The sequence below is a fragment of the Musca vetustissima genome, unplaced genomic scaffold (genome assembly GCF_032173495.1).
Source record: "Musca vetustissima isolate MV318-11 ecotype Yass unplaced genomic scaffold, APGP_CSIRO_Mvet_v1 utg23595, whole genome shotgun sequence".
NCBI lineage: Eukaryota > Metazoa > Arthropoda > Insecta > Diptera > Muscidae > Musca > Musca vetustissima.
In genome coordinates this window covers 21,526-47,067 of record NW_026887797.1, presented here as the reverse complement: position 1 = coordinate 47,067, position 25,542 = coordinate 21,526, and the positions used below count along the sequence as shown (strand labels likewise).

At 35.7% G+C, this 25,542-nt stretch overlaps 1 protein-coding gene across 1 annotated transcript; it reads left to right on the top strand.

The window, feature by feature from the left end:
• Window positions 1-4,091: 4,091 nt before the first annotated feature.
• On the top strand, window positions 4,092-20,173 carry LOC133335522 (protein phosphatase Slingshot). Its single transcript, XM_061543794.1, has 9 exons — window positions 4,092-4,174; window positions 12,260-12,303; window positions 12,372-12,567; window positions 14,467-14,884; window positions 14,993-15,107; window positions 15,173-15,238; window positions 15,314-15,508; window positions 15,581-15,850; window positions 17,293-20,173. Exons 1-9 carry the CDS (start codon window positions 4,112-4,114, stop codon window positions 20,171-20,173), a joined length of 4,248 nt encoding a protein of 1,415 aa, XP_061399778.1. The 5' UTR covers window positions 4,092-4,111.
• Window positions 20,174-25,542: the final 5,369 nt, after the last annotated feature.

Genomic DNA, 25,542 nt, shown 5'->3' with positions numbered 1-25,542 from the left:
ATTTGCAAATTTCTTTTTCAACACAATTAAATTAAAACTATTATTTTATTTATTTTCTATGGAACCAAACAAATCGCCCACACAACCTGATGAAATTCTCTCTATAGAATGAGAAAAAAACGACGTTTATTTATTTTTTAAATTCCAGCTGATGTTAAGTGCTGCCAACTTCGCGGTGACAAAAACGCAAAATTTTATAAAAACCAGCTGATACTACTTGTCATATAAATATTTTTAAAAGAAAACCAGATTCATAATTAGTCTGTTCCCATGATGCAAGTATATATATATATATATATATATATTATGTCCTAAAGGAATGTTTGTTATCGACACATTCCTATAAAATATAGCATGCTGCCAAACAGCTGTTTCATTATATTACACTGAACGTACGACATCAACGCAAATATACGAGGTGGTCAGCCACACATCAGTTTGTCATGAGTATAATAATACAAGTTATAATTGCTTTTAGATCTCGATCTCAAATTTCAATTCCATAGGCTATACGTCAAAAATAATCCACTGGATTTGTGAAAAATATTAACGTGATAAATACGCTATGCAATTGACGTTTGTAATCGTGTGGATTTAGTAACAATAAATGTTCTGTCCCAGTACTTTTTTAATAGAAAATCTTGTAGAAAAAAAAATTTCAAAATCTCAAATCCTCACAGTACAAAATAATACGAATGGTTCTGAAACGAAAAACTAGACAAAATGTCGAAATTAGATGACAATACTTGCAAATTAAAACTGAATTTACATAAGGACTTTTTTTCGGGGTTAACCTCGTCAATGAAGATTTTATATATTTGACATATTTTCAATGGCATTGACATTTGAAACCCACTGGATTTACTAAATCCAGTACAACGTACTATAACACAAGAGTCAATCAGAAGTTGACATTCCTGGTTACAATTTTAATTCGGCCAAATTTCTCAAGTAAAAAGCATAAAAAGTTGAAAGTTTTATCAGTTTTGTGGGTTCTGGAACGTGTTTCAAGTAAAATGTCTCAAAACATATAAAATTAGTATATTCTTGCAAGATGGTAGAGATACATACGAGGATTTCAAGCATGCCTCTTTAGAATGCCTTGGATTAAAAGTTTTAGTTTTACGATTTGCTGTTAGAGTTACCGAAAGGAGCCTTTTTTTAAAACGTGGGCATATCAACAAGTATTTCAGGCTTAGTTTTGAACCCCTTACCTTGGTATATGACTACGTTATGTTCAAATTTAAATAGTCACGAAAACCTCGAGCAATGATGTCAATAGCAAATCGGGACCTACGTGGAAGAAAGAGACGAAAGAAAAAGCTTCCGTCTCAAAGCAAGGATTTCAGTGATCGCAACCGAAGCCTAGCCACAATGCTATTAAACCAAGGCATCCCAATTATTAATCGAGCTGGGTGCATTAATGAAGATCATGGGTTGTCGAAAATTATGTAAACAGCCTGACAGTCTTGTAGACAATAGCAAAGATACTAACCATTTTTACCAATACATTTAAATGTTTGTCAATTGTCTAGGTCCCCTTTTCCACAGGCAAATTTTTATTTGGCAAATTCTGAGTTTGTAGGCGAGAGGGATGCGAGGAAGAAAAACAAAACTTTGCCTGTTCAAAATTTGCGGTACATGCAAATACTGCTTTGTTCTGTTCATTGAAAACAATTTTGTTGACATTTCCTTTTTAACCTATTCGTTTTACTGACACACAGCCGGATTTTGTTTACAAACCTGTTGCTTTAATTTGTGCAAGTTAAATTTAATTTTTAATTTTTGCAATTTATATAATAATAATTAGAAAAAAATAAATAAAACATTAAGAAATTCTTAAAAATTTAAACACTTTTGACATTTCTTTTGTATTTTGATTCGCAAATTTGGCAAAGAAAAATTTGCTAGTTGAAAAGCAAGCGAAATTTTCAAAAGGGAAAACAAAAAATTTGCATGTGGAAAAGGGGACTAGTCACTTTCTTGAATTTTGTCCGATAGTCCAAGGTTTTAAATTAAATAGGGTGTATGCATCAGCTACAACAACGAACATTTTACAAAATCAACATTGTTGTTATAGAAATTAAATTGTCATGCTGACAAGTTTATTTTGTGAAGAAACAAAAACAAATTTCCACCCTGGTCGGAAACGCCATTATTTTTATATTGCCGCCGATTTTCTGATATCAACCATACATATTTTTCAAGAAAATCCTTACTACCCGAAAGCTTCCAAAGCTGACCTTCCACATATAAAATTGAGGTGATTGTCCGGATCTTGGGGACAATTTCACTTGGAACCTACCCATCTAAATATAAAATTGAGGTGGTTGGCCGGATCTCAGCAAACAACTTCACCATCGACAGATTCTAATGCAAGATATGCAACTTAATTTCTTATACAATCAAAATTACTTTACATATTGCTTTCTAAGTCCGATGAAATAAAAGTGGGTGAGAAACATTCGCTGCAATTTAAGATTTTCGCCTAAGCAACAAATCTTTTTTTTTTTTTTTTTGTAGAAATTTTGTCGGTGGTCAGCCATGAGCAAAATTCCTGTCAAAATAAAATTCCACACAAATTCCCAAATTCATGCTATCATCAACAAAATAAATATCAACAAAATATCCTTTTGTGTTTGAAATGATCCGCAACAGGGCTTAAAATTTGGTTCTTTGGGAAGCTGAGAAATGATCCCCTCCCATTAATAAAATCTTTGTTCCAAAAACTATTCATTTTCGCATTTGTTTATAAAGTTTTAAAATTAATATATATATATATATATATATATGAAAAATTTGTTTGACAATTAGATTCACGAAAAAAAACGAAAAAACTTTGAAACCATATGATTGTCACTTATACCTTATTTAATACACCATGCGATAGTCTGTCTGACATTATTGCCCATAAGGTTGAGGTGCATTTTCTCCTTTCTGACAAAAGCTACCCTACCTTGTATAATTGTACCATGACTTGTTCTACCAAATCAAGCCTCATGTCCTTATCATAACTCCCCCCACAAATTTAAAAACTTTAAATCTCTTATGAAGATAATGAGAAGCCGAATTCATCCCAACATTGCACACAGTTTGTTTACCAAATGTAGATCGAATCTGATATTGAAACCCATTGACGTACTCCTTCTATCGCTCTTCCTTTTATAGTATCTCCCCCACAAAGTCCAACCCATGGAGTCAACATGTTTTTTTTTTTTTTTGAAGAAATTATAACCTTTTATTAATGTCAAATAAACACAACCATTTGTTGCGTAGTTTTTTAATATTTGACAGAAGAAACCACTATATACAGAGCTGATTTTTTGTTATTAACTTCAAGCCTTTTTACCGTGTTAACCTTCTATCTATTTTTTTATTCTAATTTAATCAAATACTAAAACATTAAATGACATGTAAACACCGAACACAGTCAATTGTCTAAAAGCGTATTAAAACAACATTCAACACGTTATACGCTGTGCTTTGTTTTAGCTACGCTGCATGACTAACTTGGTTGACAGTTGATAAATATGGCGTCGTGTTAAATGTCTTGAATGTCGCTGTCAGTGTATGTGTGTGTGAAAAGAGGAAAAATTACGATATTTTTCTTTTGTTAGAAGTTAAACAAGGAAAAATTTAACCAATAATCGCAAAATATCATTTTATAAAAATTAATAAATAATAACTTAGAATGTCAACGACCAATTGCAAAGATACGAACGAAAGCTAATAGTGTGTGTTACGGAATAAAACGAATAATAACGAGATTGCAAAAAGAATGAATTTGTGCAACAAATGTAAAAGTTGAAAAAGCAGTAGAAGACGGGGAAAAATCTGTGCAAAAAAAAAAGAAAAAAAATTATATTAAGGAAACCGACGAGACGACAAGTTATAAAATATTAGTGTGTGGTGTGCTGTGTATAGAAGAAAAGCCGTTGCGCTGAGGCTAACATAATTTAAAAAATAAAACGAAGACAAAAAACAAGAAAATCTTGAAGGCAATCGCAAAACAGACGTCGTCGTTCCAAAAAGGCGACCAACAAAAACCAAACTCACAAAACTCTTTGTGGACAACAAAGAAGTAGAAGAAGAAGTTTCCATTGTGGAGAAAATGGCTTTGGTGACAGTACAGCGATCGCCAAGTGTCACTGGTTCACCACAATGTTCCAATTCGGTAAGACCTTCTTCTTGTGTGTCGTTCGTTGCTTTGTGTAAATGTCATGGACAGACTTTTAATGCTCAAAGAAATAGATGACTAGTACCATGGATGATGATTTGGTATCTATATTTAAACAAAAAAAAAAAAAAAAAACAACAATATTTTTATTTACAAAATGTCTTTTGTTTATAATAAATAAATGTTTTATTTATTTTTTCGCTATAAAAGTCATGGATAGTTTCTTGAATTGTGTGAATTTGTGTGATTGTTCATGGGATTTTTGTTGTTGCTGTAATTTTCTTTATTATTTTTGTATGTGCACAAATAAGGCAAAAAGTGCGAGTTGCGCAAATACCAAAATTACTCATTTCTTGCATTTCTTTTATTTTTTTCTTCTTTTTTGCTGTGTTGTTTTATGAGAATGAGTGTGTGCGTCTGCTGCTGTTTGTTTCTTTTTGGATTTTATTTTCGTTTTTGTTTTGGTTTCAATGTTTTCTTCTGACTCTGTGGCCGTTGTCGTCCGTCGTTGTCGTAAACGAAAGAGCCACCAACCAACCACACAGTCAGTCAGAGTCATTAGTGAAACGAAAGATTTTGGTGGCAGATTAACTAGAAATACATAAAAATATCAAAAAAAAGTTTGTCGTATTTTGGATTTTGTCATCAGAAAAAGTGGGAGCTCCAAAAAAAAAAAAACATTTATGAATGCTGCTGCTCCATTGTTGTTGTTGCTATTGTAGTTGCATTACATTAGGAAAATAATTTTTAAAAAACAAACATACACACTACAATTTATCTTATTGTCATCAACTTCCTCTGCTGCTGCTGCTGTTTATGACTTCAAAATTTCCAACTGTCAAACAAAACAGCAGCAACAACGACAACAACAACAACAGCAGCAGAAAAAGCAATTCTCCCTGATCACCAAATAATTTCTGTGTTTTTTTGCTTGGATTCAATGTAGCAGCCTTGGGTGGGGTGAATATTTTTTTAAAGCTGTTACTATGCCTGCAGGTATGATATGATGATAATCATTCAACATAACTCGTTTCCTTGGTTTCCTTTTTTTACTATACACAGGACATTTTTGAATGTGGGGGATTTACATGGGAAAATTATGTTTGCTTTTTTTTATCATTGAGAAAAAAACCAAATCACAATCAATTCGAATCAATGTTTAGAACCTATTAATTACCGGGTCATGCAATTTAGGTTAAATGAGTAAGTCAGCAGAATCCCTGAGAGTTTCACAAAAATTATGTTGGACTAAACATATTCTCTGTCTTTGTGCTTATGTTTGTAATAGTCGATTTATACATGTCCGTCTGTTGATGTTAAATTGTAAACAAAGTACAGGTCACATTTATCATTCGATTTGGATGAAATTTGGCACAGCCCATTTATTTAATCCAATGACGAACCCTATTGAAATTGGGAAAAATCGGTGCAGATATAGATATATCGCTCCCATATATATATTTTCGTCTGATTTAAGGTAAATAATGTACAAAAGTCCCTATATATCTTTCGATTTGTACGAAATTTGCCATGGAGTACTGGATTAAGACTAGAATGATGTGCGTTAAATTTCGTGATAATCGGTTCAGATTTAGATATAGATCCCATATATATTTTCGTCCGATTTAATGTAAATGCTGCACCAAAGTACCTATATATCTTTCACTTTGGCATAGCGTACTGAATTAGGTCTAGAATGATGTGGGTAAAGTTTCGTAAAAATCGGTTCACATTTAGATATAGCTCCCATATATATTTTCGCCCGATTTAATGTAGAAAAATCCCTACATATCTTTCGATTAGCACGAAATTTGGCATAGTCTACTGAATTGAGTCTTGCATGATGGGTGTAAAGTTTCCTGAAAATCGGTTCAGATTTAGATATACATCCCGTATATATTTTCTTCCGATTTTATGTAAATTGTGTACGAAAGATCCAAAGTTTGTCCAGTTGGCGCACAATTTTGTACAATTTACTGAAGTTAATATATATTAATTTCTGGCAAGCTTCGTTGAAATCGCTTCATTTTTAGGTAAAGCTTCCACATATATATCTTCGTCTTTTTTAGATAAATGGTGCACCAAACATCCAATGTTTGTCCGATTAACAAGTGTGCTATAAATCGATCTACATAAATTTGTCCCATTGTATGCAAACGACTCTAAATCTGCCCGAATGAAGTGAAATTTAGCATAGGTTGCAAAAAGGCATGTATATGGATTGATGTAAGTCGGTCCACGTATAGATAAAGTCACATATTTAAATTTGTTCAATTTCCCTCGAAGGAACATTGACATGCAATTGTTAGAATGCATCTGTTGAATTTACCCAAAGTGGTGAAGGATATGATAGGGTCGGCCCAGCCCGACTTTACTACTTTCCTTTCTGGTTTCTTATAAATATGTAATTTTTGCTAGTAATCGACAGCATAACCATTATTTTTTATTACGACAGCGCTCAATTTGATCCTTGGGTCTACTATTCTTTGCATCCTGAACCTTTGGGAAGAGGTTTAGTTTTGATACTCCTACGATTTTTTCATATGGTGAAGATCTGATAATTGTGTTATACCTTTATATGGTTGCTACGATAAAACAACTCTTGATTTTTGTTTTATGTTTCTTCTAAACTGTCTGATTTCTTAATCTATGAACGTTAAAATTCCCTCAACTAATTGACAAGGTTTTAGAGCTGCATCCGTTAACTTATTGAAAATCCACTGTATGAGACTTCATTTTAGAACCGTCAGTATAGAATGACAGACTGTCTAGACGGTTATTGGAAAAGCGGTAGCATGCAATCGGTGTCTTCAATTATAAAAAATGCCTCGACTTTCACAAGTGTGTTACATCACGTAAAAATTCGTCAAAATCGGGAATATAAATATTTCGTAGAACCAGTTTATAATTTCTGGACGTAGACCCCATCATTTGGATTATTTTAGTCCGTTTCTCCACTGCTACGCTTCCGTGACAAGTGGAGATCAAGGACTGTAGATGGCTTCCAAAAAAAAGATAAAGAAAATAAAGGATTTCAACGCAAGAATATTTTCAAATGATGTTGAACTAAACTGTGAATATTTTTTGATTTCATTTGCAGGTTATATTTAAAATTCTGACCATTTTTTTCAATTCAACGAATTGCAGTTATTTATTCACGATCGTTAATCGACATTTGTTGTTGACATTTTAATTCGCTTTAGAATTGTCTAACAAATCCCAAGAAATGTTATTATTGATTAAGAAAGTTTTATAAAAAAACTGACAAAAAAAGGCATTCGTGGAATTATACAAAAAAGTATATTTCAATTATTCTTTTTTTATTATTTGTTCATTACTTGTTTTTCCGCTAAAATTCCTTATCGTACTTTGTGCCAAAAAAAAAATTAGTGCGACAACAGATGAGTAATTAATTGCAAAATGAAAAGGCCATATTGATGTTGATGGTTGTAGTTGTTGCACGTTGTACACGGCCGACATCGATGAGGAATGTGGTAAATAGGTATGTTGGTGGGTAGGCGGGTATCTCAATAACTTTTAGTGTGTGTGCAGCTTTTTTTTTCTTAATTTGTTTATTTATACATGTGAACTATTTTTGTTTATTTTTAAAAATAAAAAAAACTACTTGTTTATATTTTTTGAAACTTATATGTAATTGAAAATATATTAAACAAAAACCTCTAAGGAAATATCAAAAGTCGGACGGGGCCGACTATATGATGATACCCTTCACTACTTTGGGTACATAAAAGAAATGCTCACATGTACAATATCCTTTAGATAGAATAGACATGACATCTTTGGAGGACCATTGCAATGGGACATCGTGCAAATAGAACAGGATCTATGGTGCACCATTTATATAAAATCGGACGAAAATATATATGGGAGCTATATCTAAATCTGAACCTGTTTCAACAAAACTTCACGGGTGTCAACTTGTAGTATCTTCAATACGTTATGCAAAATTTTGTCTCAATCGGAAAACATTGTCTATGTGGTGCTCCACAAAATATTTATGGGAGATATATATAAAACTGAACCGATTCCAACAAAACTTCGCATACATCAATCTGACCCTAATTAAGTACTCTGTGCAAAATTTTATCTCAATCGGACCAGTATTGGCAGTATGGTGCTCCATTTATAAAAAAAATTTGACGAAACTATATGTGGGAGCTATATGTAAATCTGAACCGATTCCAAACAAACTTCGCATACATCAATCTGACCCTAATTAAGTACTATGTGCAAAATTTTATCTCAATCGGACCAATATTGGCAGTATGGTGCTCCATTTACAAAAAAATTGGACGAATCTATAATGCCTCAATGTTTATCAACGAAAATTTAGGTAATTTACCGAATAATGGTTAGCTCCTTTTATTAAAAAGAAAATATTCGTTTTAGAATGCATTGTCGCTCTTCTATTCTATTTAACTTCAATATCAATCATTGACTTTCTATTTAAAATCAAAATAACCACTACAAATATAAATTATTTCCAATTAAATATATATTTATATATACATACATATATTAACCGACCGACCGTCTAGTTAAGTGTGATAGTATGTATATATCTATCGACATTGTGGTGGTGATATGCCTATTCATAGACACCAGACAATGACCTTAAATTTGTTTTTTTTTTCTTCTTTTTTGAAGACATTGAAAATATGATGTGACTAATAAATTAAATACATATTTATATGTATCGCGTACTTCCGCAAGGAACAACCAAATTACAACATTATATACATTATTATTATTATACACAAGGCAAGGATGTTCATCACCATCATCGGTGGCTGGCTGTCCGGCCGTCATAGTCGTCTTCTGAATGTCATGAACACAAATTCTTGTAATTTTTTTATTTACATTTCATTTGTGTAAAAGTAAATAAAAAAAAAAATCACACAGCTAATAATTCAAAATACGCTACATGTCGAAAAATGGTCATATATTTAGATAAATAGAAATAAAATGAAAATATTTTTTGATGGGCGGGCGAGCAGATAGATATTTGGCAAAACAAAAAATAAAACACAAATTGATGCCAATCATCTATACAAAAAAGTGGCATAAACAAAACAAAACCAAAATGAAATGTTTTAATATCTGTTGCCTTCCTCCTTTCACCCTTATCATTAAATACACACATAAATGTACGTATGCCTGTTAAAAATTTCTATATATTACCTAAAATGGAATACAGAACAGAATACATCACCGGGAAATGTATATAGCCTAGCACCAATAATGATAGGGAAAGAATAACGACAACAATGGTTAAAAAAAAAAAAAAAAAAAAAAACAAAGTTTTCAAAATAAAAAATTAGCAAAAAACGGGTCAGTTTTAATGGTCGTGAATCATCGTCGTCATCATCACCCACTGACTGACATTGTTATGATTTATTCGATTACAAATAGATCGCGTTATACCGCGATACTCAAATGTAAATCTAAATGTTGCCATAATTGTTTTTTTAGGGTATTGAATGAAAGGGGAACTTTCTCGTTTGTCAATGGTCGGTCTTATCAATGTTTACAATCCACCCATCTAATCAATGAAATTTATTGTATAGTTTGAAACAAAAAAACTTTTGTTGTGAATTGCAATTATTGAGGCTAAATATATTTGTCTTCAATAAGTGACCTTGCGAAGGGGGAATTTGCAAATGTATTGAAAATTATAGATATTTTATGTGCATTGAGAAATCTATGGAATGAAACAAATGGCTGCCATGAGAAAATGTCAGCATTCCCTTGATCGAAGATGCGAAATGTATATGTTGTATACATGTCGGGTCTATTGCCTTTAAGTTAGGCATCACAATTCTTATGATTTTCAGTCAAAAATCATAACCTTTAAGTTAGGCATCACAATTCTTATGATTTTTAGTCAAAAACGGAGTCATAATTTCCAAGTCCTTACCATGGTAAAGATAAATTGTCCGAGTGCCAGCGATCTCATGATCGCAGAGGCGGAATTTGGCTTCCAGAAACAATAAGCTGTATACGTATCGAGCATATTACTTCATCGTCCTTATGTTTTCCAGTCAAGTTGTCAAGTAAGGAGATCATGCCTACAAATCCTTTAAAACTTCTGTGTGACTCGCTGGATAGTAGGTAACGGTTGGAAAAATTTATTTTAGACCCCATGTTTCTTTGGACCAAATGGACTTTCGACTAAACGATTAATCGACTTTTTGTATTGAAAAGTCAAAAACTTGACTTTCGATCTTTGAGAAAAGTCGACATTCAATTTTCTTTATAAATACATGGTATATTATACCAAGGTTCAAGTTGCCCAAAATTTCCAGAACTTTATTTTATCTGTATAAAAAATTAATTTTTATTTTTTTTTTTTGCATCGGTCGTAAATGTCTAAAATCAATTTTGAACAGGCTTGAAAAAATCGAAATATCGAAAAGTCGACTTTTTAATCACAGCCAAAAATCTAAAAGTTGACTTTTGCGCTCGACTACGTATCCCGGACCGTCTGACTGTCTGGTGCCCACGATAACTCTCGAAGTTAGTGACCGATTTAATCCAACCTTTGCACATTGTAATATTTCTTCCTTCTGGTACTATGCCAACGGATTTGAACCAAACATCGAGTTTGAAGATGGGACCCAATGGTTCACTTCTTCCGGTACCTCCATAAAAATGGTCAAAAATTTTAATATTTATAAATTTAATGTTAGGTGAATGGAATGTTCTCTTTGCACAAAATTTTTATCAGGCGAATGGAATGCTTGATTTGAAACAAACTTTGTATAAACTATTATCCTTACCAAAACTGGATCAAGTCCGAAGTTGGTCAAAATTTTCAATATTTATAAATCCAATGTCAGGCGAATAGAATGTCCGATTTGAACCAAACTTTGCACAACCAATTATCTTTACTAAGTTTAGATCAAATCCGAAGTTGAGACCCATTGGTCCACTTTTTCCGGTACCTCCCTTATTAATGGTCAACATTTTCAACATTTACAAATCCATTGTCAGGCGAATAGAATGTCCGATTTGAAACTTTGCACGACCTATTACTTTTATCAAGCCTAGATGAAGTTCGAAGATGGGACCCATTGGTGCACTCCTTCTGGTACCTCCCCCACAAATGATCAAAATTGTCATTATTTGTAAATCCAATATCAGGCGAAAGCAATGCCTGATTTGAACTAAACTTTGTACAAACTATTATCCTTACCGAGCCTAGATCAAGTCCGAAGATGGTCAAAATTTTCAATATTTATAAATCCAATGTCAGGCGAATAGAAGTCCGATTTGAACCAAACTTTGCACGACCTATTACCTTTACCATGTCTAGACCGACCATGCGACCTGTACATTTTTACAATTTAACATGGAATATATATAGGAGCTATATTCAAATCTGAAACGATTTCAAAGAAACTTACCACACGTTAGGCTGGGCATTCCAAACAATCTACACTGTCACAAATCCTGGTTGTGTGATTATCATTCGATTCCAAAGACTTCGGCAAAGTATATTTTCACGAAAATACTATGAAGATATTAAGCCTTTCGTTTCATCACCTATGGCGTCCTACAATTATGTCGTGGCCAGCTAGGTAGACGGATAAACTTAGGAATAATTCTTAGTAGTCAATGTATAATGCAACAGATCATGGAAAACCTAAACAAGATAAAACCTTCAACAAGATAAAGTAATGATCTCAATTTACGGTTTGTCCTTCACGAACTCGCGCAAGATCTTCAGCACAACCCAACAAAAACTAACAGATAAAACTACAAATGCAAGACTAGCTAGCCACGACATTGGATTGGAATTTATAGTTCCCGACTGGATTGCTGTATTAAACGAGGATTGAATTATTATCCTCAAAATATGTTCAAAATTCTCTATGGCATGGTCTAATATACAATGCAGTGGGAGAGTCGAGTTCAATTTGCCTTATTTTGAATATGTATAAAATATTTATTGTATAAGTGTTTTCTAGAGCAGTTAAAAGTCCCAGAATATTATGCAAAGTTATTATTATTATTATTATTCCTTGATAACGTTTTAAAATATTTATTTTTTTTTAACAGGACAGCGAAGCCGATGAAGAGGAGGGTAGCAAACATGAAAAAAGGTAATATATATTTTTTTAAATTATTTCGTTTTTACTATTATTTTAAAACTTTTATTTTTCTTTTACAGTTCAAGCGAATGTTTCTTTGCTGGCAAAGGCACCGCATTAGTATTAGCGCTCAAAGATATTCCACAATACTCTGAACGTCGTCTGAGCACGGATTCAATAAGATCAACAAACAGCACACAAAGTAATAATTCTGATATTCAACATCATTTGCAGTCTATGTTCTATCTGTTAAGACACGAAGAAACATTGAAAATGGTATGTTAAAAAAATAATTGTTATATTTCAAATTGTATTGGAAAATGTAGGAAAATTTTGCAAATCCATTCCAATAAGAATTTTTTTATAATACATAGAGGAAACCTTAACAGATATATATTGGGAATGTCTATATTAGGTTAGATAGAAGCAAGGCCGCCAGAATTACCTTTGAAGACTTTTGCAATGATTCTAATAGGGAATTTTACCTTTCTATGGTTCTATGGTCTTGCATTTGTATACCCATTTACAACACCGAGGCTCTACCAACACGGGATAGAGTGCATCTTCATCTGTCGCCCGAAGCAAAATACCTTGGCACAATCCTGGCCTGTCGATTACGATGGAATAGGAACGCCAAGGAACGGACGAAGAGAGGGCAGATTGCACTCTATGCATGTAAGAATTCCATTGGGAATAGTTGGGGGCTAAAACCATCGACTATACACTGGTTGTATAACACGGTGGTAAGGCCCATTCTTTCTTTTGGTTCTCTTGTTTATTGGCACTGCTTGCGCCACAAGTCGACATCCAGCAAACTAGACAAGTTGCCGCGAAAAGCACCCCACAAGCAGCTCTGAACGCAATGCTGAACTTAAGGCCTTTGTGTCTCAGCATTAAGTGTCAGGCAGCGCGTAGTGGCCTAAGGCTTCATCAACAAAATCTATGGCGAAATTGTACCTACAGGCAAAGATGTATTCTGAACGAAGTGGGTACTCACTTTCCACCGTCTCTAAGCTTCTTTTCAACTATGGAATCTACAGCATCAGTAGAAACATAAAGTGGTTGCGATAGTGCAACCTCAGCACGTTTTCTGTCCATTTTCTATAGCCATCGAAACTATTCCCACCTTCCTCCTAATACTTTTTGTTTCTCCCCTACAGCTTAGCTTCTTATCCTAAATTGACTTCTCGTGTCCAGGAAATTGTCCCCACCCTCGGTTTTAATATGCTGGCTTTTTCTGGAGTCGACACTGAGTCCGTGCCAAGAGTTGGCATGTCAGTTAAAGTATTAGGGGTTTGTTTCAAAAATCGATCTTGGCATATCCTCTTTACCAAGGATATACTAAACCCAATACTCGTTAAGACTCCCAGATACCAATCATACCCAGTTTGGGTACAGTCGGTACCCTGTCTGCAACCATTAAACACTGATAGGCATGAGGTCGTTTAACACCCCTGGTGTTAAGGAGTCATCCTTCAGGAGAGTAGACTACTATCCATAATTACTGGTTAATGTCGACCATGGCAAAGCCTCATTATCATGACATGGACTCAGGATAGTAGACTACTAGGAATCCATGATTACTGGTTAATGGCAAATTGATGGACGCAGGTACCAACCTAGTTTCCATTGGCATACAGTAAATACCCTGAATGCAAACCATTAAACACTGATAGGCGCGAGGTCCGAGTAACATCCCAATATTTGGCTATCATCCTTAAGGGTAGAAGACTAGAACCCATGATTATTGGTTTATTGATGGTCGTCAATTTCCTCTTCATCAGTCCAAAGACCATTGACACGCGGTAATTTCCTTCGGAGACAATTCTTGGGAAATGACATTCTTCACGGACTAACCGATCTGAGGGGGTGTGAATGGAGAAGACTGAAAGAGTTCACAAAAAAGACGGAATTCCTAGATTCATAGGGGAATCAAACCCAAAATGTTTTTTCATCTAAACTTTCACTAATTCTAACTTCCTTCGCATTTCTAGAGCGCACAACAGGCCTCAATTGTTTATGTGTATGTCCATCTCATGTTGGACATGTGGTGGTATCATCCACCCCTCTTTTCGACCTAACCTAACCTAACAAAATTCAATTCCTTACAATGTATCATATTTTAACTTCTTTCGTTTTGTTTTTTGTTTTCTTTTTTTCTAATTATAAAAATAGGCTGTTAAATTGGAATCACAGCGTGCAAATCGTACACGTTATATTGTAATTGCTTCACGTTGCTGTTATCGTCCTACCACCACCGAAAGACGTAATAAAATAATGCGTCATAATTCAGCCAGAATGTCGACGTCATCATCGTGTTCTTTGTCATCGGCAACAAATGCGCCAAACACGGGAGCAACACAACAACAGCAACATCAGACATTTGGTAATGTCGGTACAGCACGTCAGCTCTCTATGGATGGTACCAAAAGTTCATCGCAGCATCAACATCATTTACAACAAATCGACGATAGCTGGGTGGAAATGCGTGATAAACGTTTGTCGAATACCGCCGCCACAACAACGAATCGTCAAAGTCTTAAATGTGATGCTTCCGAGCGTTTGTGTGGTTCGGGAGATAACAATAAAAATGGTAATAATGCGACTGCGATGTTACAACAAAACTCAACTGCCAATATATTGATTCCTTCGAATTCTGCAACAACGGCTAATACAGGAAATGCTCCATCATCCGCTCAAGACTATGTTGGTGTTGAAGAATCGTGTATACTCGGCATTGATTACAATGAGAGAGCAACAATTGGTTTGGTTGTGCCAATTTTAGCTGATACCACAATACATTTAGATGGTGATGGGTAAGTATTTGATTTTAAATAAAATCTAAAATTACTCACTTAATGAATCTATGTTTTTTTTACAGAGGTTTCAGTGTTTCGGTATTTGGCAAGACTCATATTTTTAAGCCAGTTTCTGTACAAGCAATGTGGTAAGTGGCAGTGATTTGATGATTTACCATTATCATCATTATATATATTTAAACGAATTTTTCTATATATTCTAGGTCTGCATTGCAAACCCTACATAAAGTATCCCAAAAGGCTCGTGAGAATAATTTTTATCCCGGTGGACCATCACATGATTGGTTATCCTTTTATGAAAGTCGCATAGAATCCGAACAATCGTGTCTAAATGAATGGAATGCTATGGACTCGCTCGAAAGTCGTCGACCACCATCACCGGATGCCATACGAAACAAGTGAGTTTAATTGTAGACACAAAGGTTCTTCAAATTTTCCTTACCTTATGCTTAAATTTTTATTATTTTTAGACCCACTGCAAAAGAAGAAACCGAAGGTGTTATCAAAATGAAATTAAAAGAAATAATGATGTCGGTCGATTTGGATGAAGTCACCTCCAAATATATACGCAGTCGTTTAGAAGAGCATTTAGATATGGATTTGGGTGAATACAAATCATTTATTGACGAAGAAATGCTAATGATATTAGGACAAATGGATGCTCCCACCGAAATATTTGAACATGTCTATTTGGGCTCGGAATGGAATGCTAGCAATTTGGAAGAATTACAGAAGAATGGGTAAGTATTGCAAAAAAAAAAAACAAGTAAAAAATGTCAGTCGGCGTTGTCGTCAGATATATACCCTCACCATGCATCAATTCCAAACCAAAATGTTGACGAACCGTCTATTCCTGTGGCAAATGAGCATGTCAAGACTGATGAAAATCAGTCTCTGGCTGACAGGACTGTAGTTCTGGGAGCCAATTAAGGAACTCTTCGTCCAGTTAGACAGACTGATACCAGAAGAGCAATGTGGGGATACGCTTCCGGAGGAACTGCTACTGAATCTTACCCTAACTGATGATGAGCTGGACACCACGGTGATCCCAGCCAAATCTACACAGGGGGATTGCGGCGTTTTTGCTCCGCCAACTCTGGATGGAGTGCAACTTCATCTATCTCCTGAAGCAAAGTACCTCGGCACAATCTTGGACTGTCAACTACGATGGAATAGGAACACTGAGGAACGGGCGAAGAGAGGGCTGATTGCACTATATGCATGAAGAATTCCACTGATGGGGGCCAAACCATCAACTATACAATGGTTGTATAACACTGTGGTAAGGCCCATCCTATCCTGTGGTGCTCTTGTGTGGTGGAACTGTCTGCGCCACATGTCGACATCCAGTAAATTAGATAAGGTACAAAGAGCCGCCTCGATTTTAGTTACAGAAGCCAGGAGGAGTACGCCACAAGCAGCCCTGAACGCAATACTGAATTTTAGGCCCCTGGGCCTCAGCATTAAGTGTCAGGCCGCGCGTAGCCCACTAAGGCTGCATGAACAAAACCTATGCCGAAGTTGTACCTTTGGGCATGGTCGTACTTTGAACGAGCCAGGTATGACATTGGATCAACGCGTAAAACTAAGCGACTATATATCGCCAGTCCTGAGATTTGACGATGTAGATGTCGTTATTCATAGTACAGACGGCTGAAGTACTGAAGTCAAAATAGTGACTGTACATCCTCTAACCTAACCATTCGCTTAAATTTGGACTTAAAACTATTGAAAAATTTTGACCCTTTGTAGGGGGAGGTACCGGAAGGATTGGACCAATGGGTTCCATCTTTCTATTAGGCTGTCCCATAAGTTTCTTCCCTTTTTTGATGCGAAATGAATACACGACATTTGTTGTTTGACGTTGATTCATTGTGTTATATATGAACCGTTCTTTTCTATAACCTTCTAACCTTCCGAGAGATGGAAGAAGAGAGGATCATGACAGACAGAAAGTTGCATAACACTCCAGTGTTAGGAAGTCATACTTCAGAGTATAAGACTAGGCCCTCATGATTACTGGTTAATTTATGGAATACTTCACATTCATCTTCTACCCGATTTCCTTCCTATTTTCTCCTTTTCCAAAAAAAAGACATTTTTTCTACATATGTCAGAAATTTGCAAATATATATTTTTTTCTCGAATTAAATTGTTTTGTTTTCTCTCTCTTACATTACAGTGTTCGTCACATTTTGAATGTAACTCGCGAAATAGACAATTTCTTTCCGGGCATGTTCGACTATCTAAATGTTCGCGTCTATGACGATGAAAAAACCAATTTACTTAAACACTGGGACAATACATTTCGTTATATAACCCGGGCCAAAGCCGAAGGCTCCAAAGTATTGGTCCATTGTAAAATGGGCGTCAGTCGGTCGGCATCGGTTGTTATTGCATATGCCATGAAAGCCTACAATTGGGAATTCCAAAAGGCACTGCAGCACGTTAAGGAACGTCGTAGCTGCATAAAACCCAATAAGAATTTCCTCAATCAATTGGAAACGTATCGAGGAATGTTAGATGCCATGAAAAATAAAGAGAAACTGCAGCGCAGTAAAAGTGAAACAAATTTAAAGAGCACAAAGGATGCCCGTCTTTTGCCGGGCAGTGAACCCACCCCCCTGATACAGGCCCTAAATCAATCGAAATCCAAATCGGGTGGTGATAGTAACGATGCTATAGACGGTCACAGTAATTCTTCTGCCTTAGATACGTTGGTGGTGCCGGCTACGGCGACAAAATTATCAGCCCGACCAACGGCTCGTAGTGAACACAAACATCGACGAATAATGCGTCGATCGAGCAGTACTTCGCCACGTACAATAGAATCGCCATTGTCGTCTATCGTTGTTATGAAACAGCAATCACAAAGTTTAGAACATCTAACGCCCGATCGTAGCATAGCGGAAGAGCCAAAAAACATGCGCTTCCCCGGCAGTAATGGGGAAAATTACAGCGTTACACAAAATCAAGTATTACACATACAAAAGCATACACCACCACCCTCATCGTCATCGTTAAGAGCAGCGTCGACACCACCGCCATCATTGGCGGATGACGACGGTCCAGTGCAAAAGATGCAAACATCGCCACCAGCTGCCACATCTGTACGTACCATAGTCCACGATTTGGAGAATCATCAAATCCACGATCCCACACGTAGATTGGCCGATGATCGTAAATCTTTGAATTTGGCATTTGGAAAAACAGCAGATGATGCAGAGGAGTGTAACCGAAGTGCTGAAGTACCACACTCATCCGCTGCTGGCAATGATGGTCACTGTGGTGGTGGTAACACAAAAACGGGCAGTCCTGTGTGGACATCGTCCGCCAAACTAATTACACAAACATCCAACATCAATACCAGTGTTACATCCCTGAATCGCGAAGAGGCCATAAATAAACAGCAACAGCGTCCACATTCTCGCAAAACCCAATCGTGGGCGGCAACAAGCGGTGGCATTATCATGGATAGCACCGTTCAGGGCTCCAACAGCAGCATTGATTCCATTTCAACGCAAACTTCTGCACCTGCTGCAATACCAGCCGCCACCGCAACTGCCGCCGTGTATGAAGGTCTAGTGAAAACACGTTCCCGCCAAAGAGAATTGCCCTTGCGCCATGCCTCCTGGGGTTCTGGCGATAATCGCAGCGGTATGCCAATGCGCAATGGCTCCTGGGCAGCTTTTGACACAAATCGCAATAGTTGCCAGTATGCCAGCACCTTCAACCACCATGCCAATGCAAATGCCATTTTTGAAGGTCAAATTCATGAACTTAATACGAGTAATAAGACTGCCTCGGCCGAGAGCCGATCAACAATTCATGGTCCACAACAACATCACCATTTTGGTACCGTGAAACGAACCAAACAAAAGTTGGAAGAATCCACAGCCCTAAAAAAGTTATGCCAGGAAAATGGTAGTGGCTCGGAATGTGCCAGTAATGCCAGTAATGTATCCTCCAACACCAACGATGGTGGTGGCGGTGATGATACCAGCGTATATACCAAACGAAATACCAATTTATATCGCTCTGCATCAGCTGCGGCGGGAACACGAACACGTTTAGGTCATCGCTGTAATAGTGAAGAAATTGTACCTAGTGGTGGTGTTGGCAGTGGAGGAGTCACCACTCACTGTTCACTTATGCCCTTGGGAAGGCGCAGCGATGGCAGTCGTCCGGCGGTGGCCGCCGATATATTTTCGGTGTCAGCCCCAGAAGCCTACACCATGTCTGATATTGAGAATAAAAACACGTTAACGGCGGGTAACGGCAGTGACGAGGAGAATGTCATCTTAAGAAGGACGGACAATCAATTACAATGTACAACTGAGGATCAAAGAGTCTCGGGCAATGTTCAAATTCTTAAGAAAAGCTTTGAAGCTAAAGCAGGTGGTGGTGGCGCTGGTAGTGCAGGTTTAAATGTCGCTGTGGGTAATCAGCCGGCAATAAATCCAACAACTGGTAACATTTGTTCCTCCAGTAAGGTTCCAGCCAAGGGACATCAATCACTTCCATCATCACCAGTGGCTCAACATGTCGATCACCAACATCAAACGAAAACGACGACGTTTCTAGAACAACACATGACAACAGTATCAACTGCAACATCAGCATCATCTGCCGACGAACAATGTGATCATAATGTAAAGGGCTTAGTGCATAAATATCAGACATCTTCGACGTCGTCATCGTCGAGCTCCAGTGTAACGACAACAGCTTCAAAATCAATAACAAATCAATCAACTGGCTCTGCGACGACGACAGTGACGTCACAGACAGTTGTAAAAATTCGACCAAGATCTTGTCATGAGTCCCAAAGATCTTTGGCGGGCAAGCCACATGAGTTTAGCGAAAGTCGACCACCACCAGCACCACAAAGATTGCCATCATCCAATGCTACCATAACCAGTCATCATCACCACCAACACCATCATCTAAATGAGCAACAACAACAGCCGCCGGCACAAAGACGTTTGCAACAACATGGAAGAACTCATCCACTTGCAATGTTACAAAAGCCAGCCGTCAATGCAGCCGCTTACAATACAATGTAATGATTATGATGATCGATCTTATTACAGATAGAAAAACAAAAAAAAACAAGACATCAAACAAACACATTGAACCGTAATCGAATCAAAACAAAATTCTCAAAGAAACAAAAGAAAAAAAAACACACAACCATACAAAACAAATCTCCAACAACATCTTCATCCCTCCCCCACAAAACATAATCACTTCGTCTCACATATATATTGTCATCATATTCAAAAATGGTATACAACAAACAATCACAAAACCACAAAAAACAAACATTACCAATATGATTTTTTTTATTATCAAACAATCACACAAACACCACACATCTCATACACACATTATATCCTGATATGAAGGCATTCAACAACATTATCAGCAGAACGTCATCATTTCACCCACACAAAATTATGACACATTTAATTTTTATTCTCCTACTCTCTTTTTATCTCTCACTTTGTGCGTGTCACACTGTCATTCTTATTCTTCATCCACCATTCGTTTCACTTGTTCATCTCATCATCCATCAGCATTATTATTATATTATAATTATAAACAAGTGTTATGTGTTATTATTTATATTATATAATATACGATATATTGTCCTATTTTGTTCTCATTGTATTCACATTCACAAAACAAACCAACCAAGAAGAATAAGAGATTTGTATTATTTATGCTTTAAATTTGCTGCATTTGTTCCCTGTTTTGTTCTCCATTTCCATATATTGCTTGCTCTCTCCCCATTCTCACACATCCTCCTGTTCATGTAAGTGTTCTTTTGAAAATGTACTGTTTTTTTAAATATCGTTTTATATTTTAATTTAATTTTTTTTAATTTTGCTGTCTGTTGATTATTTGTCGATTTGGTTTTTTTGGTTAATAGATCTCAGTTTTTGCTATATAGAAATCTCATTTGAATTTATTTTTTTATTAGGGACTTAGGCTCAAAACAATGCTCCGACCTTGATATGAATGAAGTGGGAAAGCTATTTGTAGATTCTGAAGGCGGAGATAATTCATGATGTCGACTTCTATACAATTTTATGAACAGACCCCTTTTTGACTCCAATCGGAGACCTGTGGTCCATTGTTCCCATATCTTAAAAAAACTTCATAAATAGGGAAATTTAGAAATAAAAAATAAAGGTGTTAGGGATTTTGAAACACAGTCACTACAATTTTTTGGCAATGCTTTAAATGATTTTAGGGTCTATCTCGAAAAAAAGGTTATAGAGTGGTTAACTCATGTCTACCAAACAGTTGTTGTTGTAGCAGCCCTATTGCTTTTACACAAAAACAGAGGTGCAGACGTTGGCAGAGTAAGACTCGGATCGTTTCGGATCGTAGACCCCTCTGTCATGGAAACGTCTACCAAACTGTTGATGCTTCAACCTTCTTGTTGTCCTCTTGACTAGTTTACATAGCTCAAGAAAACACCTCCAAATCCATCATGTTCAACATTCTATCTGGAAGAAAAGAACAAATACGCCAGCCCTTTCATTTCCCTTTATGTCGCTATGACCTGAAATCCAACAAAGATTGACAAACCATTTTCTTTGGAAGTCAGATTTGTTTGGATTCAAAATAACAAAAGTCGGATAATCTATTGAATCTGGTTGATCTATAAATCAGCTGTCACTGTAGATCAGTCGAAGAAAAGTTTTTTTGTTTGGAGAATTGTACCCATACATCATCTATTCCAAAATCTGACAACTGAGTGTAAAACCTTTTAATGTACAGTTGTTTGGATGGGTTTTAAAATCGATCGATTCTTGTACTCCTTACCCTTGGTATCTAAGTTTTCAACTAGAGTTGAATTGTCCGTTCGATTTTTAGTCGATACCCTGACTGTAAACCATGGTACAGGTAGTAACTGAAAAAAAAAACAAATGTAATTGATTTATTTGGTTTTGGTATTGCTCTCGATCCGTGCCTCCAAGATCTGGTGAATGCGATCGACTTTAAATCAGTCATGGCATATTCTCACTCCTTACTCTTGACAACGACTTAGTTTCTACGTTCAAAAACTTGTTCGTATACCTAGTATCAAAAAGTTTCCGTTCGGCAGTTCCCTGATTTTAAACCGTAGACCCCAGATATTTCCCAGATTTTTAAATCTGTTAATTCCAGTATAGTGACTGATGTCATAGCTTCTAGCAAGGCCTTAGTTTCTAATTCATAATATGACTGAAATGTCCAGGTATTAAAAAAGGCTTTGTTCGAATAATAAACCATAGATCAAGGGAACATCTGTTCTAGACCAATTTCTTTAAGATCTGCTTAATATCCCCGACTTTAAATATGTGGATTCCAGTACAGAGGTGATTGTTGTCAATCATGGCATTACCTCCTTACAATTACCCTTGACAAGAAATTGTTATTTATGTCCAAAACTTGGAGAAATGTTCATGTATAAGAATATAGGAAGTTTCCGTTCGGTAGTGCCCTGACTTTAAACCGTAGATCCCAGATTTTTAAATCTGTCAATTCCAGTATAGCGATTGATGTCATAGCCTCTAGCAAGGCATTAGTTTCTAATTTAAAATCTGGTTGAGATGTCCAGGAATTAAAAAAAAAACTTTGTTCGAATACAATCGTTACCCAGACTTCGATTCCTTCATAGGTAGTAAATCAGAAACTAATGCAATTGCCAAAATTCGTCTCATAGATCAAGTGGACATTTGTTCTAGACCATTTTCTTTAAGATCTGCTTGATGTGGATTCCAGTACAAAGAGTTGATTGTTGTCAATCTATACAATTACCCTTGAAAAGAAATTGTTATCTACAGTCCAAAACTTGTAGATATGTCCAGGTATAAAAAAATACTCCGTTCGGTCCACTTGTCTATAAACCCCTAAACCAATGCAACAGATTTATTTGTTGGTGCCATTTTCCTTCTCATAGATCAAGTCAACGCCGGCTCTTGACAATTTCTTCGCAGATCTGCTGAATTAGTAGTAGTTACCCAATATATTTTTATTAGGCCTTCGTTACACTATCCGCCGAAGAGCACATTTACCGAAGTGGAATATTTCGCAACACAGCAATCGGCAATCTTTAATAATAATTAATTTGTACATTTTAAAAAATTTTATAGAAAAAATTGTAAATTATATCTATTTGAATTTAAATTGTATAATTCTGAGTAGTGTTCCCAAATATTTCGAAACAATTAAAAAATGTGTACGAAGGCGTATGATAAATATATTGTGGAGCCAGCAATCATACGCTCGGATGTTCCTCCATTTCAAACCAAATGCAGCAAGCTGATGAAAACAACACCTATTAATATGTTCATCCAGACCATTGCCTATAAATAAGGTCGCCCAGGGAGACCAGCTGGATATCAGCTGCATCTCAAATTTGCTCTCAAAATGCATTATTGTGAATTGACATCCATTATGAAAATGTAAACAGCTGTTTTCCAATTGTTACTTGGGTGACCTTATTTATAGATCTAGCTTAGAATCATGCCGTATGCTGATTAAAACAAGGCCTATTAATAAGACCAGACCAGGATTTTAACATCGTCTCAAGATTGCTGTCAAAAAATTGACTTCCATTTATCAAAATGTAAATAATGTCAAACTTTTTGACATTGACAGACTTGAGAATAAACAGATCAAATGGTCTGTGACAATGACAAGTGGTCTCGAGATTTTTAAAACTGGGCAGTGGCATAATAAGTGATCGTTGTTATCCGACACATCCAATCATGTGTTAATGTGCCTACAGGCTGAAATGTCCTGTGAGAATATCTGACAGTCTATTGGGTTCCCCAAAATAGTTTTGTGTTCTTTCCAGTCCCCTCGTTATTCCAAAGTATTTTGTGGGTGGGTCTCTTTAGCCCCTGACTTGGGAAATGAGAATTTCTATAACTTTCGGCATCGTAATAAAGTGAAATAATATTAACCACCTTTATTAATCATATGGAAATAGAGAATAAAAAATTTTTAATTAAATTTCCTTTTTTTATTAATAGGAAATTCACAGTTTCAAAAATCACCATCTTCTATATAAAATAAATTATCATTAAAAATACAAAAAAAGGGATAGGAATTGGTACGATTTTTTCCGAGAGAGGATATGAGGGAGGAGTCTATCGTATTTTGTCCCAATTCAGAAAATTTTCAAACCAACAATTTATTTACAAAAAAAAAAATACAAACCCATCCCATAAGGATTCGTAAGATTTTTTTCCGAGATAGGATATGAGGGAAGATTCCATCATCGCATTTTGATCTAATTCAGAAAATTTTCAAACCAACAATTTATTTGCAAAAAATACACACCCAACCAACCCTCTTCTGCATGACTTTTGGGATTTAACCAAAATCAAAATTCTGTCCTCCATATAGAAATCTACATTTGTAACACATTGAAATCGATCATTCATTACTGCGCTCAGTTCATCTTTTTGTTGAAATTACATTTCTTGTGGCAAATGAAAATAGCAACTGTCTGTGACTGTGTCCTTTGTTCTTGTTGACATTCAAACGCGATTGCATCTTTTTTTTTTTCTTTGTCTACATATCCGAAACATTTGTTTTATATTTCATATATATTTTCAATATACTCTTCCCTATTGACAAATGTTTTAAAAATTCACGTTTATTTTTTCTCTCCCTTTCTCTTTTTTTTTACAACTTTTTCCCCTCGAACTGAAAAACTAAACCACCAACTATAACAGATTTTTCCGCATGTTACGCTCGGTTAAATATACCTTTGACTATACCAACATATTATGCTATTATAAGAACCACACTGCTGCGGCGATGAACAGCCAACAATAGTAACAATGAACAACAAACTGCTTTACTCTAAATGCGTTTAATATTAAAATGTTGTGATCCATATACATGCACCACACACCCTCCTCCTCTAACTACTGTTAGTAACTAACAACACGGCCAGCCTCTGTTAGAATTGAAAAAACAAAATCCTGCTTTTGAATTTTCCATTTTTACACACACACACTTAACTCAAATTCATATACAGTATGCTTTATTATGTTTTATTTTATTAATAATTTTAATTTTTATTATTTATATGTTTTATTTTTCTATTTCTTTTTACATATTGTATTGACCAATTTTCTATTTTTCATAAATTTCAAAACCACACACACAATCATGGACATATATGCCACACCATAGTTTAGATGGCCTGGGCAGATACGTCTTGCGCGGTGTTTTCATTGAAATAAAACCGAATCTATAGAAAAGAAGTTTAATTGATGTTACTACAACTCTTTTACAATTTCCCTTTAACTAAAAAAACAAAAACATTTCGTGCCTAACAGTCATCTAAACAAATTATTATTTTGATTATTATATTAATATTATTTTTTTTTTGTGAAACCAACAAAAATGTACTGCAAAA